Raw genomic sequence first — 16,925 nt, forward strand, 5'->3', positions numbered from 1 at the left:
GTAGTCAACATTTGAAGTGGATCAAAACCTTTCATCAAAGTTATACATGAATTTTGAACAATACCCGTTCTTGTCTTAGGGCAACTTTGATTAACTTTTTTGATCCACTTCAAACGTTGAATGCTGTAGATATTCCAAAACCATATGAAACGTGGAGAACATTTAAGCTGTTTTTACTAAATTTGTTTGCTTTATTTAACCTTGGCTATTTGACCTGCTTACAAAAGCAATAAGATAAAAACATACAAATCAACATGGAGCAATCATTCACTCATTTGAAGCCTTATTTCTTCTTTCACTCACTTTACCTCTTAAAGATACTAAATGCATTCCTCTTCTGTTGGAAGTTGCTTGTGTTTTTGTACTGCTGATAATAAGATGCACGAAAGGTTGGTGTTTCTTTAGAGCAGATGTTTTCTAATTGAAAGGGCCTCTTTGTCACTGTTGTGGATGCATCAACACTCTCTGTCAAAGACAAATGTCCTTCAATCAGACCTGGTGCAATGTGTTGTAACCTTTGGGAAAAGGGAAAAGCATGTCACTCTTTCATGGCACAATGCCATTTTAGTTTGACACAAGTATCTCTTCAGGCAGACCTTCGTTGCGCCTTCCTCCGCGTTTGTGTCCTTGGCTGCCATTGGCTGTTCAGAGGCTCAGGTGGTTCTTTAGGTATATCCGAATAGATGTATGGTGCACTTGTTTATTATGTTCTTATCAAGGTTAGCAGCTGTGGCACTGTATTTTTTCTGCTATAAACCCTTTCTGATGTGGTTGATTTGTGAATCTGTGCTATTGATTAGTGTGTATATTTGCTTTTGTGATAAAACACTGCCTACATAGATCTTAGCATGCTTCCTAGGACTTCTAACAATGCCTGATGGTCACTCAATATGGTTTTCCTTTCTTTCTTTCTTTTTTTTCTGCAAGGTGCCACGTGATGATGGTAGAATCAGCAACTGAGACCATTCGAACTACACCCTCCAGTCAAAATGGAGTCAGCAGCCTAAGCAGCCAATCAGATGGCGGAGGAAGAGAAGGCGGGTCCAACTGTGACACCAATGGGGAGATCAGCCCTGTGGATTTACTGCACCTTCAACAGCAGCAGGTGTGTGTGTGTGTGTGTGTGTGTGTTTGTGTGCAAAAGACCCTAAGTTTTCTACCCTGACTTTCAGGAAGCGTGTTGAGCTGTTAGTTGTTTCTTGTGCAATTCCCATGTCTTGCGCAACGTACGAACAAGCAGATATATGAAGCAAATTGCATTACATTGTTTTTAAAACCTCAAAGAGTTGATTGTGTGGTGTATAGTATTATAGCTTATCACTTTTTAGTCATTTGATGGGAACTATGAAAATGTAAAGAGATAATTCACCTCAGTACGGAAATGCTGACAATTACTCATTCTCATCGTCAAACCTGTATAGTTCTTCTGTGGAACACAAAAAACTTTATTTATTTATTGCAAACATCACAATTTTAGAAGGTTGCACCATATGATATTTTACATACGGAACTTGCCTTGCCAAACTATTCAGTATTTTAATATTTCATTTTCTATTCAGGAATCTCATACTGTTAATGTTTTTTTTTTTCATTATGATTAAAATATATTTATTAATAATTATATTAATTCAGACATTAAAAACATCATAGAATGTGTATATTCAAGGCATTTTATATAGGAATTTCATGCTTATTGTATTTTTTTTAAATAAAGTACTACATCATTTTTTTTCTAGCTATCAGATTCACTTTTCAGTTAATCAAGTTCACAAAATGATTTGTTCGTGGATCACGTTGTTCCAAATCCCGAATCAATGATCCATTTGTAGCAGCCCATGTCTCACACAAAGATATTGTATGACTTCTGAAGATTTGAAATATCTACCTTATTTTTGCAATGTGGATTTCCAATTCAAAAGCTGCTATAGGTAAATGACTAGAATGATAACAAATTGCAATACATGGTCAAACTATTAGCACTAAAATGATTAGTAGATCATGACGAGCATGATTACGATAATAGAAATAATATAACAAATACCAGTTTGCAATATCAAGCAGCATAACGGACTGTTTTTCCACAGCCGCTCTTAGATTAATTGGGGCACATTATGTTGATTTGATTGTTTTTGTGTCCTGTTATACTTGGAAGTTTCACTGCATGCAAAAGAGCGACCAACACAGTCTTTAAAATTTCTCCTTTTGTGTTTATAGTAAGAAAGTAAATTGCACAAGTTTAGAGAGACATGAGAATGAGTCAGTGATTTCATTTTTGGGTGAACTAATCTTTTAACCAAATCTGGTCCTCAGGCTTCATATTTCCATGCAGTCATCCAGAACTGCACTTGGCGATTTCATTCGTTCCTTTAGATGATGCCGACTTGACTGAATTCCTCACACTTGAGGTCCAGTCTTAGCAGTAGTGTCAGCCTAGCCTGAGTCACAATAAACTGTTTTATTCAGTGACACGTCAGCGTGTAGAGGCTTGTGCTGTTTTTGCTCTTTGGCCTATGCGTCAGTGTCTTCCATATCCAGTTTGTCAGTTGGAATTTCCTCACTTCCCGGACTCTCTTGGCTGAAACTCTCTTTTTCTGTTCACACTCTTCCCTAAATGCATTACAGACACAGAGGGTAACAGGACCCCTCAACCTTGTTATCAATGACACAGGCTGCACTGCACGCCTGTTAACAGATCCTAGTAATATTGATGAACTGTTACTAAAAGAAAGTGGGATCTGTTAAACCATATTATTTAAATCTCTGGATTGATTTGGTGTGTAAATGCAAAGACTGACTCTAATATCCTCTCTTTTTGGTCTTTATTAACCCTCTGATCTCGGTGTCCACTATAAATGGAGAGATCTTTTTAAAAGCCATTTTTAAATTCAAGCCATTTTAGTGTGGTGTTACATCCAAATCACAGTGAGTGATCAACTTTCTTTATAAAGTGTTTTTTTGTTGTTGTTGTTTTTTTTTTAAATGAGAACATGCATTTAACGAAAGTGAAGCACCAAGGTGAACCTCTGGAATAATTACAATTATCCTCTTTTGAATGGACACTTTTGTTTTTCTATTAAATTATAAAATTGTATCTCAAAACAAATTATTTTTGTTTGATGAATTTTAAAATTCAGGCATCAGCGGGTTAAATAACCTCACAAAAAATTTGTAATTTAAATATTTATATTATTATTTTTTTTTAAATGTTATAAATCTTAATAAAATAAAAGACTAAGGCCTTGAATTAACAGTTTAACAATATAGTATTTACTCGTATATATGAACATACATTATGTCCCTCAGAACATGAAAGATGTTCAGTTGGCTTGCAATATAAACTACTTTTTTCCCTATGATCTGAGATCTTGTGATTTCTGGAGTTGAAAATAAATATAAAAATAGCTGTCTTAGTAGTCTGTCTGACCATTATAGTTGCTCACAAATGGCCATAAGTTAAAAACAAAATCAGCAATGACGTGAGAGTCGTTTTGAGAGAAGAGGGCACAAGAGAAGCAGAACAGGAAGTGAGAGGGAAAGAACTTGTAAAATAACTACTTTGCATAGTTTTATTTCTGACAGTTGAAATAAGGGCTTGAAATTGTAGTGAAGGTAATGAATGTGAATGTTTGCACTCCTTAGCTGCATCCTGTGTGTGTGTGTGTGTGTGTGTGTGTGTGTGTGTGTGTGTGTGTGTGTGTGTGTGTGTGGAGACTCCCGCTGAGCGAGCATGGCCTCACCACACACAAGGAGGCCTTTCTTCATGGCTCTGCATTCTGGTGTTGGTGCACCTGTACATGGTCATGTGAGCCAAAGCCTTTAATTAGAGATAGAAATTGCCAGTTCCTTCTGCTCTAAACCATTTCCAATGTCAAACATACGGCCGCCGTGGCCTCAATGCCACACTCTTTCTCTCTTCTTCCTTTCCTTCCTTTCTGTCCCTCTTTATTTTCCTTTTCCCACTCTTTCTCTTCTGCCACACTGACCCATACTTTTGGTCTTTGGTGGCAGCAGTAGCTCCTTGTAAAAGTAACGTCCAAAGCATTTTACATCACGGTTTTCATAATTCATATGTATACTAAGCTGTGACAGCATAACTATAACTCTGGGATAATTATGTCACAGTTTGCAGGTCAGAAGAAAAGAAAAGCTTTTGTCTAGTTTTAAACTGCCATTTGAGAGTCTCTATAGTCTTGTTTGAGGATTTGTGAATTTGTCATAATCACGACTTTGTTTCTTATATTTTGCAACAATTGCGATTTCATGCCTCACAATGTGACTTTATATCTCACAATTGCTTTATCTCACAATTGTTACTTATTTTCTCATAAATGTGACTATTTAAAAATGTAACTACATTATATTAATAGCTGGCTCTTTGGCATGTCAGAACAGTAGCAGTTAATTTAGTCAATGTTATAGGTTGAATTTTTGGTTTTCAAACAATCATTCCAGAACAATTCAAGTTTGACTTGATGTACGTATAAAATATGTCACACAGAGATCTTCAGTGGTATAAAAGCAGTAAGCCACTGTCTAATAATGATTATGTGGTTGCTGGCATATAAGTGAGTGTGTGTACATGTCTGTGTCAGTGTTAATGTGTAGGTGTACTTTATTTCTACATGGCCTTCAGCCTTATGGAGTGAGGCTCCACACACCTGCTCATCTTCCAGTAGCAATTCTAAACATTTAAACATACTTTGGTGTTATCTGAGTCGCTCTAAAGCGAAAAAGAAAAGCAACAAAAAAAACCAATATACTGTCCCCAGGACATCTGTTTGAACTCCTGACATCATTAAATGTGAGAATTAACTAGTGCTTAAATGTTTTTATTCACTTTTTTTTCCGCCTCTATAGTCACTTTATTCAGAATCAGCATCCAGATACAATGAAAAGACTTTGTGACTGGATGTTTTCAGCATTCAGTTTTTTAGACCAAATTAAAACCGTGACTTTAAAATGTTTAAGTTTCACTGAATGACATTTCCTCCATGTCCTAACCTCTTTGTCCACAGAGATATCCCAAATATTCTTCTCATTTCTTCACTCCTCTTTTTCTTATTCTTCAAGCGAGATGCAAGTTTTGTGCTAGCAAGCGATGCAATGCGCCCTTTATGACATGGGTGGCAGTGCCATAGAAATCTGCCTCCTTTATTCTATCTCAGATAGCCATTGTTCATAAGAATCTGATGAATGAATTAGTTCATCAAGTTCCCTCATTTGATTTTAAATGAATGGAGCGTTTGGCCTTGAAGCCAAATGACTTTAATGAGGAAGGCTCTGAAAATGGCAAAGCAAGCAGTAAAGTGTTATCATGGCAGAACCTCCTAAAAAGTCATTTATCAAGTTTTAATGTCTTGCTCTGCTTTCCTCATTTTTTATTTTTTTTTTAATGGAGCGGGTCACTATGATTCCCAGCAGAAACTGAGGGAATTATTGAAAGAGAATGAGATGTTTCAGGAATTCTTCCAAAAGCCCCGTTCACTGAAATGTTGTGTAAATTTATCGGCTTATTGATAGATGTCAAACTTTTAAGTCGAGTCATGCTCTTTGTCATTGTACAGGTACACGAGGTTGTATTCATTTAAATATATTGTATTAAATGTATAGAGACGCTAACAGAAAAGTTGTAAATTAAAGAGATATAATAATTACATAAGAAATATACAAAAGAATTAAACATTATTTAGCTTAAATTTAAATATAATTATGCAATAACATTTGATTAATTTTGTTTAAAAGCTTAAAAACACAATAATTACTAATATTTTTTTAGAATAAAAGCTTAAAATTAGAAATAATCATTTTAAAATAAAATACATAATTAGTAAAAATATTTGCAAAAGTAAAAAAAAAAAAAACACATAATCATAAATGGTGCATGCAATGAGTTGACCAAAGCTGTACACTTTTTAATTAAAATGCACATTAAAAAAAACATCCCCTTAACCTAAGTCAATGCACTTCTGTTTCGCTGTTTATTCTGTTTGTCTAGTCTAGTCTCTTCCTCCAAGCCCAAATCTTTCACCTGGAAGCGGCACAGTGCAGCGATACTGGTTAAACACCCTGCCAAGAAGCGTTGGAGCAGAAAAACAGTCCCAGCTCCCTCTTTGCAGACCCGTGTTGTCAGAGCACAAAGCACTCTCTCCCTGGGCCCCTCGGGAGCCTGGGAGAAATCACAGGCATCTGCAGACGTCAAAGACTCAACAGTCTTTACCAAACAAACAGAAGCCCAGCAGAGTGATGGAGAATGCGAGCAGAGGGAGGGTGAGATGGCGAAGTAGCGAAAGAGAGCACCGGGATGAGTTTGAGTCAGAGAAACGGAGGCAGGCATCTCGGGAGAGGAGGGGATTGTGGGTACGGACAGATACGAAGTAGCCGAGTCAGAGAGGGTAAGAGAAAAGAGTTGAGAGGGAAGGGGGAAAGTGGGGCTGAAGTGGTTGGAGAGAGGGAACTGAGGGAGGGATGGAGGGAGGGGGGGAGAGAAAGTGCAACGCTGAGATGTGTCAAGAAAGGGCGCCTGGGCCCCCCTGAGGAATGTTTCTTGTCTGCTTCACAACCCCAAGACCAGCAAAACCCTTTGCTTTGTAGAAAAAAAAGGAAGACAGGAGAGGTAGAGAAAAAAAACAAGAGTGCACACTAGTGGAGTCCTTATAGAATTTCATCCTCTTGTTGCACAAAGCCAGGAATCCAACCAAGGGTTTTCTGTTTTTCAATCCCTAGAGTGTTCTTCACTTCAAATGGTCCCGCTCCACAGCCAGTCTACAGCTACTTCGGCCTGGGCATGGGGATGTGGCCCTGACAGACCCCTCTGCTGCACCTCGCTTTCTTTAATAGGGTGGTCTTATCTCTCTCTCGCTCTCTTTAGGGATACAGAAGATCTGTGGTTTCGCTTCAAAGCAACCGTTTAGATTGAATGTGCCCCAAATGGTGCATAGCAGGTTAAAAACATTGTCTGGTCCAGACCAGCTCTCTTGAAGCACCATGTGGCCCGTCTTTTGGCTACTAGTATGTGGTTTAGTATCAAGAGAACCAATTTCCCTTAAAGTTCTTCATCACAACTCATCCTGCTATGAGTGACACCATTGATATAGATATGAGCAATTGGACATACGTTTTTTACCTGGTGGACGATAAAGAGGTTCAGAACGCCAATAATTGGGTCTAAATTTCTAGGGATCAGGGGTCTCATTTATAAAGCGCTCGTAAAGGGATTTTACCCTACAATCGGAATTTATAAAGGCAAAGTGAAAATATTATGTACGCCAATTGAAGAGCATGCGTACAAACTTTTTGCTCTTGTGTATATATACCATTAAATAAAACAATCCAACATTGTTTATTAAATTGTAATGATAAATAGACAATCACAGTATGCATTAATATTATTATATGTGTTCTGTAGGTGGAGTTGATGCACTTTTTCACATTGCGCTTGAATTTAAGACAAACTCTGATTTATAAAATAGGATGATTTTAGGATCTTTTTATGTGTGTGTAGATGTTGTAAGATCTTTATGAATTCAGATCAGTTTTTTACCACTTCTGAGTTTTGGGTTAAACTCTCATGAGGAGGAGTGAGAAGACAAGCAACTGCTTCCCTAATTAGTGGAGAGTTGAGAAAGAGTAGCACAAAATGGAGATGTGAAACACAACAGAGAGAGATAGATAGAGAAACAGGCAGCCAGACTCTTAGTAATAGACAAACATTGACAGCTTAACATTGGTTATGGTTTGGAGCTGGTGCATATGGAGACCACATCGTTGTAAAGCTATGGCTCTTTTGATCAGATGGCCTACAGACAGGAGATGGCAGATGATTTCACTGTCTCTCTCACTTCCTCTTCTCACTCTCCACTCACTTTGACTTTCTTTGACTCTTTTGGAAAAAGACTTGGTTTGATGAGGAATGGGTCACAGTGGTCACCTGTCAGTTGTTTTTTTTTTTATAAAAACCAGCCCATTTAAACAGATTACGAAAAGTCAACAACATGCTCAGGCAACACACCAACTAGTTGATTTTGAAAATTGAAGTCATTTGACACTTTTCTAATGTTGACTGGTTATATTTGGATCATAAGTGTTCCTAACAATTTCTGTGTTTTCTCTTGTCCTTGGTCTATATAGTGAGGGACACTTGATGGTTTTTCTTCCTGTGGTCATTGTATCATAACCCACCCCCACTTTTTATGTTATTACAACTCAGAATTACCCGTCTCCGTGTGACGTTTGCTTTACTCTTTGTTTTCTCTGGCACCGTCCACCATTAAGAGGCCATAATGGACTCTGCAAATTGGTCGTAATGGTAGCTTTAATTAAACTGTCCACGCCGCAGATGGAAAGAGTGGATAAAGGCATATAGATCTCAGATGTCTGGACAGATAGGCCATATTGAGTTGGCTGTCCTGATGGCAGATCATAGGTACCCGTGAGGTAGTCTAGACGCTCTAATTGGGTTTCTGCGTGTAAAATGCTAAGCATGGTGAGATAGGAAGTTTGGACGCTTTGACAGTCAGGGTGTTTGGCCTCTCTCCCGTCTCATTACTGTTGGGAACGGCCTTCTGTTCAGCACTCGGCGGACAGTAATGGCCATATCACGTCCTCCGTGTGAAATGAAGCTCATTTGACCAATTGCAGCCAAACGTGTCAGCGGTCACAGTGCCTTGGGCCGACTGACACGTAGAGAGCCGCTCTTTCTCATCTTCCCCTCAAACAGCTTAAGTCTAACGAACAAAAAGGGAGGGGAGGGAGAGTCTTAAATACAGGGATCATATCCCTTTTGGACAAGGATGCAAGGTGATGGGGGCCAGGCCTGAAGCCAGCTTAATAACATCCAGTAAATCGAACATTTTCAGCCCATTGAAAGGTGTCATCCCTTAAAAGCATTCCACACTTTTAATTGTGGCCCGTCTCATTGTACAAGAGGTCAGTGAAGAAGAAAGGTCAAGCTTGGTCACAAAACGCTGGTGGTGATGGAGGTGCAAGGGGTTTGAGAGGGAGGCGTTAAGGGAGGGCGTTGAGTTGCCTAGCATCTGTAGACGACCTCAATAGATGCCGCAGCTATTCCAAAAAAAGACCTCTGGCGTGCTGGAGTACAACGTTCCTGCTGTACAATTGAAAAGCTAGCCTGGCTTTGAGCCTCTTACATGGTTAAGAAAAAGTAGTTGAGAGGACGTTTCTTTACTTGCTTTGTTGTCTTCGCTCAATGCTCTCAGAAATGAAGAAAATAAGAACTTGGAAATGTGTCTGTGGGTTTATCTTGATAATGGTCCTAGATAATGTTTTTGCTCTCGAAAAATGTATTGTTTTGGATTGGTTACACATGCACATTTCTAAAAGTAAAGGTTCATATGAAGTGTAATGTATTTCACATGTGATCTGAGATATTTCATATTCTTCATCTAATGATTTTTTCACACGTGGAGTCCTAATTCTGGAATGTGGGAATGTCATATTTATGGGAGGGTAATAAAACTAATTTATGGCTTTTCCAGGGAAACCTTTGAGAAGGCTAAAGAGGGCCGCTGTTAGTGTGCATTTACATACGTGTGTGTGCTGGTATGCTTCTCTCTCTGTGTATGGAGACATTAGGAGCAGTTGTGGCAACACACAGTCGCCTCTTCCTGCGTCTATCCAGTGCGTCTGTCTATCCAGAGCATCTCAGAAGGACTGCCAGCACAGCTGGACTCAGATCAGTTCCACACACATAGCCAGACCACAGTAGTACTGTCACCCAACACAGATCACATTTACAATAATCACAAACTCATATGGAAATAATTGCGAGAACAACAAGATGTGAAATGACTTCTGGTAACATGTTGTTAGAAAGAATCAGAGCAGTACATGTATAGATGGAGGGATGAATTGTTTGTTTATTTTTATTGTTTATTTTATGATCATTCATTTAATTAGTTTTTAATAAATGCATTTGTTTTTAATGTATACATTTTTTAATAAATTTAAGCATTTTAATTTTGTTGATTTACAAGGTTGTGAACTTTATTAAAGGTGGAGTGTGTAATTAACAGCAAGAAAAATATCACTGTAAATTTTTATTTATCATTTTTCTCCATCATATTTCATTTAATCCATTTTTAAAAGAGTTCTGAAAATAGATCATATATTTGTGTTCGGAGTAGCCTGAAATTGATTTTCAGTTATTGACTGAAAATCTGGCATATTTTCAAACCAAATTTGACATGACAAATTTAAATGTGTCAATGAGCCATATGGCTTTTTTGGAGCCCCTGGTCACAAAATGTTTCCGGTTTATTTATTTTTCATTCATTTATTTAAGCTTTTTAACTCGGTTTATTAATTTTTTTTTTTTTTCAAAAGAAAAATAATCATTTGACAAAGATTGTTACGTTTATTAAAGGTGGAGTGTGTAATTTCTGCGGCAAGAAAACAGTTTTATTCCTAATTTTTCTCCATCATATTTTGCCCTCTGACTTACAAGCCCTCATTTAGCCTCTTGTTTTGGCGAACATTCTCAAACATAATAGATTCACACCAACAAACACTTACGTCCCACTGTCTAAAGTGGTGCCACAAAGCCACCTTTTATTCTGTGCCTGTAATTTCCACGGCCTGGGCAGTTCATAGGCAGTGCTTGAAGCACATCAAGCATTGACCTTCTTCTAGTCACCATGGCGATTATGAAAGATTCTCAGCTGGATACTAATGTGTGGGCATTTGGAGGTATAACTCCCTCAGAGCTGATTGACAAACCACTGGGGAGAGAGGGAGGAGAGGAGAAAAAGGAAGGAAAAGGATGGGGACAGGAAAAAAATAGGGCAGGAGAATGGATTTAGTGATTCGGAGAGAGTTGTGAGGAGTGGGAGGGGGAGATTTAGGTAATAGTTGAAGTAGAGAGGAATGGAGGAAGGATGGAGAGAATGAGGGGCAGGAGGAGGAGGGTGGCAAGGGAGGGAATTTCAGTTTTGGAGAGTTAGCGAGGCAGAGGGAGGGCTTCTTTAGCCTCAGTACACTTCCTACTGGACTCCACATCAGGAAACAGCCATAAGTGACACTAATTGGCATGTGTTTTCGCTGTATCAGCTCTAATCAACAGATGAGGTAGAAAAAGAGTAAATTGTCAAGGACTGGTGCCACTTTTAATTTCTTAAAGGAACAGTTCCTCAAAAAAAAAAAAAAAAAAATCACAAATTTACCATGTCGGTTCAAACCCCTATAACTTTATTTTCTTAGACAAAACACAAAATAAGATATTTTGAAGAATTTTCAAGCTGATTTTTTCACATAGTGAAAGCATTTTGTGACCACAAGTTGTCACACTCCAAAAAAAAAAAAAAGACCAACCCCCCCATAAAAGTCCAAAAGACTCAAATAAATACTGTTTTACTGTATTTTTGATCATATAAATGCAGCCTTGGTGCAAGAAGAGATTCAAAAACAGAGAAAATAAAAATAAAAAACTTTTCAATCCCAAACTTTTTTCTGAAAAAAACAAAACAATAGATTTGTGTTAGCAGTAGCCTGAAATTTAAGTTGTTGACTTAACCAAATCAAACGTGACATGATAAATTTAAGTATGTAAATTAGCCATATGGCTTTTTGGAACCCCAGTCACAATATGTTTCCATTATAAAAAATAAAATAAAAATTGGTGTTCCACAGGAAAATAGTCATATGATTTTGATACAGGTGAAGTTTTCCTTTTAACCAAGCTGAATACACGTGCACACTTACGCACTCACTAAGCCCAATTTCCTTGCCTTCAATGCCCACTTAGAACTCTGTATTGTGCTGTGTAATGCAGAGGCCTAACCTTACGCCATCCCAGAAGCCCCCGCTCTGCACTCGGCTTAAGAGACCCCTCAGCTCTCCATCTCTGTCCTCCCAACGGCCCTCTCCAGGCTCCAAAAAATGGAGAACCCCCAGGGGAAACAAAAAGACGAAGAAAAAAGCTAAAGAAATATGCACAGCACCACTCTCAAAGTTGTTGCCCTGGTAACTGGTGAGGGCGAGGGACTGCAAACAATGAAGCCAGATCCCTTTTTAAGTGTTGCTAATTAGCTTGCCTCCGCTTGCTCTTTGTGTTTGCCATCTTAAAAAGAGACTAAAGTCAACAGGGAGAGGCGTTGTTGGAGAAGAGAAGAGAGAGAATGTTGGTTTCTATTTTTCTTCTCCTTAATAGCCAAGGGTGGAGATAGAAGCGAGATGAAGGCCGCTTTGTGCAGAGTGACACGGATTGATGATATAGATTGATGCTACTGATGTAATTGAATATTGATGAAGAACATGTGAAACCTGGAGCTGGTTCGGTTTTGTTGAAGGTTTGCTTTCACAGTGCTGAAAGAAAGTGTGTTTGCTTTATCTTATTCACATTGTGCATCATTATAGGGGATTTTAAGTGTCCTATTCGGACACGACAGTTGTTTCTTCTCTTTCGCTCTTGGTATTTGTGCTTAAAGATGTGAAACGTGGCCTCATTGCACTCCGTTTCCTCTCGGTAAGATTTATTCCCTCCTAACTCTTCTTCAAAACCGCCCCACTCCCATTTAAACACAGATGGCAGAAACTTTTTCAATTCAATTCAATGTGCCGTTTATCCCTTTTGGATATTTTTCTAAAGATCAGTATCACTTTAGCCACTACCAGGTGTAAAATCAAAATCAGACTAAAAGCATGAACTTTATTTTATTTTTTGTTCTTCTCCAAGCAAGCAGTTTCAAGTTTTCCTCTGTTTAAATAATACACCGCATATGTCTTTTTTTCTTGCTTTTGGCAACATCCCGAGTGTGTATTATTAATTTTTTCTTTATTAATAATAACAAAGAAATGCGTTCCATATGTGTGGTTTAGATGGGAAGCCCTGCTGCCAGTTAGCGCTATCCTCATCATGGAGACCAGGTCAGTCTGTTTAGCATGTGTGTAGGAGGACGGGCTTTGGACGGCGTCCCATTGGGCTAGGTCACTCAAGCCATGACTCGCATCACACCCCAACACCTTCCTTTTACCCCGAACCATCCCTCCAGACTCACTCCAAGATCTTGAAAAGCTCTCAAATGCGACAAGACCTTGAAAGTCCATTTTTGCTTATTAGTTTTTGCAGTCCGCACAGCAGAGAGAGGTTGAAACCCTATCAAGTAAAACTTTGTTTGGCTGCCAGAAGGGCGGTGTTAAGAAAACCACAGCAAAACTGCCGTGCAATTGCCATCAATTAGCCGGCTGTGCGGCTGCCGAGGCTGGAGGATTTTGAGACGACCCGTATCCTGAACTCTCCGAGCTCTCTCTCTCTCTCTCCCCGAGCTGTCTCAATGCTGAACTCTCACTAATGCTGTGGTCCTCAGCACTACAAAGTGAGAGCTCACGGTGCCAACAACGAGATAATGATGCCCAGAGAGCCCAGCCATAGTGGATTACACTTCCTCTTTTGCTCTTTCAGTATGGGACATGGGGATAAGTTACTGCAGAGAGAGACACCAGGTACATATGAGCTCATTTGAGCCTCTTTCACTGTTTGCCTTCCCCAAATGGGTTCAACAGCCATGCAATCCTCACAATCTTTTTCACAGTTTTCAAAAACAAAATCTCTCTGACATCCAAAACACCACTGCTATCGTGTTGCAGTCCATATTTACTTTTTTTTTCCAGCAGGCTTTTTGTTTTAACATTTTTGGGGACTTAGAGGTGAGCAACGCACATCTGGAAAGCAGCAGAGGCAGCAAGTTTCAAACAGGTCCCCTTTGTGAAAAATAGGATGTAAAAAAAAAAAAAAAACGAAAGCGGTCAGGGTTTTCAAACATTACAGCATATTTTGAAGTTTTTTCCTCCCTTAGTTTTATTTTTTTATTGCCTTGGCTCCAATTCACCCTTTCCTTATTTTAATGGCCGATGGGAGTCTGCTGTAGCTGTTTAAATTTTAAGGTTTTGCTATAGCCTTTATATTGCGGAAACATTACATTAAATGGCAAAAAGGGACAGCGGCGGGTGTTTTCAGATGATTTCAGCATTGAATAATTCACTCGATTTTGCCATTTTCAGATGCGTGTTCTAATGGATCTGAACAAAAACAAATGTGACGAGTGACTGCGAACCGCATGATGGAACAGGAAGTGGCAAATTAAATCCAGCTTGGGCCAAAAAGGAGCGAGAGAGAGGGGAAAAAAGGGAGAAATATGGTCAGAAGTGCAGTTTATTTGAAACCCACCGTGAAATTGGACAGCACTGCAGGCTACGACTGTAATGAGTCAAGGGGACCAAGTTAAGATCTGCGAAACCTTGGCCCGGGCCTGTAAACCCGATCCTGTCGTACAATCCACACCTCGTCCTGTAGCCCGGGGTGGACAGCTGCTAACAGGCCCAGTATGTCTGCTTGCAGCCGCTGTAGACGAAGCTCATTTGGTCACCAGCTGTGTCGGAGCGTTCCAGCATCAAAATAGAGTAAGTCTGGATCTCTGGCAAACAATAATTCATCCTTTAGCGATTATCGGCACGGATAGTCTCTCTGGAAAGTTACATTCGTATTGGCCTGGCCAACACTCCATAAGCGACGGTGCGTAACTCTTTCGATTGTGTGGACAAACACATCCGCGGTGGCAGATTCCTCTGGTAGCTGACAGTGATGCATTTGATACATTACAAGCAACTGCTACCGAAAGCCACACTTCACGTAAATATGCCATTCAGATACAAAGCAATCCCACAAGTTGTCACACTCGTGAGTAATAAAGTGGCTGCCGTCAGGAGTGGCGAAAGGAAAGGAGCGGGCGCATTGTGCGCCTGTAGTTACTCAGAGCTTGAAGAGGTTGTACAAGCAGGTATGATTATTTTTGCCAAATCCCTCACATGAGTGACGTTTTGGATGACGGCTTACATTACATCTGTGAAACTTTTCTTTCATCTCGGCCCCCCCCATTCTTCTTCTGTTTCTCGTATCCAATGCAAGCAAACAGAAACAGCTCAAGTCTTCATTTTTAGACACATTACAAGGAGAAAGCTGAACTTCCTAATTCCAGGAGGATCAAGCCCGAACCTCAAAAGAAGCAGCTTTTGGCATAGCTTTACTTTTCCTTTAAGGTTGAATGGCACCGGTTGGGAAAAAAAGGGTGCCTTTGTCTTCCTCTCTCCGCTCCTGATTCAGAGGTGGCTATCATGCAGGGTGCATGCTGAACAAAAGCACCCGAGTGTAACAAGTCCTCCCGGGTTGTACTGCTGAAAGAAGGTTAAGTTTGGTTCTTTTTTCCCCTCGGTGCGACGCAGGATGTTTTTTTTCTAAACGTTCACATTCCAGTCCCGCCTTAAACACCGTTGATGTTGAGTGAGGGGAAAATAAGCTTTGGCTAGTTATTTATGAACTGCTATTTTGCAAATTGGAAATATTCTGTCTTCACACCCTTAAAATAGACTTTTTGTGGTGTGTTTGGGTTTGTTTGTAGAGTGTCTGACCACATCTGTCCATGCGTGCGTTTGTAGCATGAGGTAGGTAACATTACTCGCATGAAGAGCACACCCTGTTGCTTTCCTAAACAGTGAGAACAAATTACAGAGTGCATTTGAAATGCTTTTTTTTTCTTTTCTCATTTTAATAGAAAACTGACCTCACCTATTTGCCTTTAGTCTAAAATGGCACTACGAGAGACATTTATTAGACTATATAATTAATTTCTTTGTTTATAATAACCCATTGGAAAGAATAATCACATCTATTTAATTGTTCCTAACGCGATGAGATATGGAGAGCTCAGATTTTCCCCTGAGAAAAACTCTAGTAGTCTCAAGAAAGTCTCACACTGTGCTAATATTTGTCAAGTCTTAAAATACAAATATTACATTTTCTCATCAATTTCTTCCAATTTACTTTAATTTTAATGTATATCAACATTTATCTAATTTATTTGTATTTATCCTAAGGAATTTTAGGAGAAACATCTGAGGCAAAGTTTGATACTTCAATGAAAGACAACTTGTGGACAACTCCATTTTGTCTCCTGAGCTATGAAAGAGCAACTTGTGTTGCTTTTTGTTTTCTTATAATATCATAAAAAATATATATTTTGTTGGTGAAGAAGTTGTGTAAGATAAAACAAATGATTGTGTCAAGTCACAATGTGTGACATAATTCTTCAAAGCTGCTTCGAGTGCGGATAAATATGCCATTTGGCAGTAGAAGCCAGAGTGTAAGTGGAGCATGTTGACAGGGGTTTATTTAAGAATGAATTAAAAACGCAGCGGCATGGCCCTGAGGGAGGCCACCACTGTTACTTCGTTGACCTCTTCTAAAAGGGTCCTCACTAGCAAACTATAAATAACTGCACATCATATCTAACTCTGATTGGAGGTCAGCACAGAGGCAGGGGTTTGACTGGTCGAGTGTGGCCCGCAGCGGTTTCATAAAGCTGATGTAGACAGACCTCTAGGAAAGACAAAATTACATCTCTTTAATATCTCAAATGTTTCTCCTAGAATGCAATGCGATTAAATTGATTTTTTCTGAGAAAGTCTAATTTGTTTTCTAAGTAGAGATAAGTTAAAGGCTCAGTATGTGTCTTAAGTTTCAGAAGAGATCTAAACCATATCTAAGACTGTCTACAGTAACTGACTGTCCATATTCATTTGTTCTTAAAAAATTTTTTATTCTAATTTCATTTTATTTTTTCTCTTCTCTTTTGTCCTCATTTCCTTTTTTATGTCTCCACGTTACTCTTATATGAAGGATTAGTCTTTGTTTCTTGTTCCTGCCTCTTTCTACCCTCGTCTCCATCAATATCTCCTGAGCTTCTCCCAGCATACAGTGGCAGTCTCAGTCTGTCTTCAGCTCTGCATCCGCCAACTCCAGTAACATGATTCCCTCTGACCCTTCGTGCCACCCTGGCCCCCCTACCACTTCGCCGCCATCCACCCACACCCATGGACGGCCCACCGTGGGCTCTGTTTTTCTACGGGGGCGGTTGTGG

The 16,925-nt window shown here is 39.3% G+C and overlaps 1 protein-coding gene across 1 annotated transcript in view; it reads left to right on the top strand.

Moving 5' to 3' along the window:
* foxp4 (forkhead box P4) overlaps positions 1 to 16,925 on the top strand; it is a 125,086-nt gene that overhangs the window by 40,454 nt on the left and 67,707 nt on the right. Inside the window, 1 exon segment of the mRNA XM_081358511.1 lies at positions 928 to 1,105. Within this exon segment, the coding sequence (XP_081214637.1) occupies positions 938 to 1,105 (168 nt within the window). The 5' untranslated portion in view covers positions 928 to 937.

Source organism: Scardinius erythrophthalmus (genome assembly GCF_964197995.2).
Source record: "Scardinius erythrophthalmus genome assembly, chromosome: 25".
In the NCBI taxonomy this organism is placed as follows: domain Eukaryota; kingdom Metazoa; phylum Chordata; class Actinopteri; order Cypriniformes; family Leuciscidae; genus Scardinius; species Scardinius erythrophthalmus.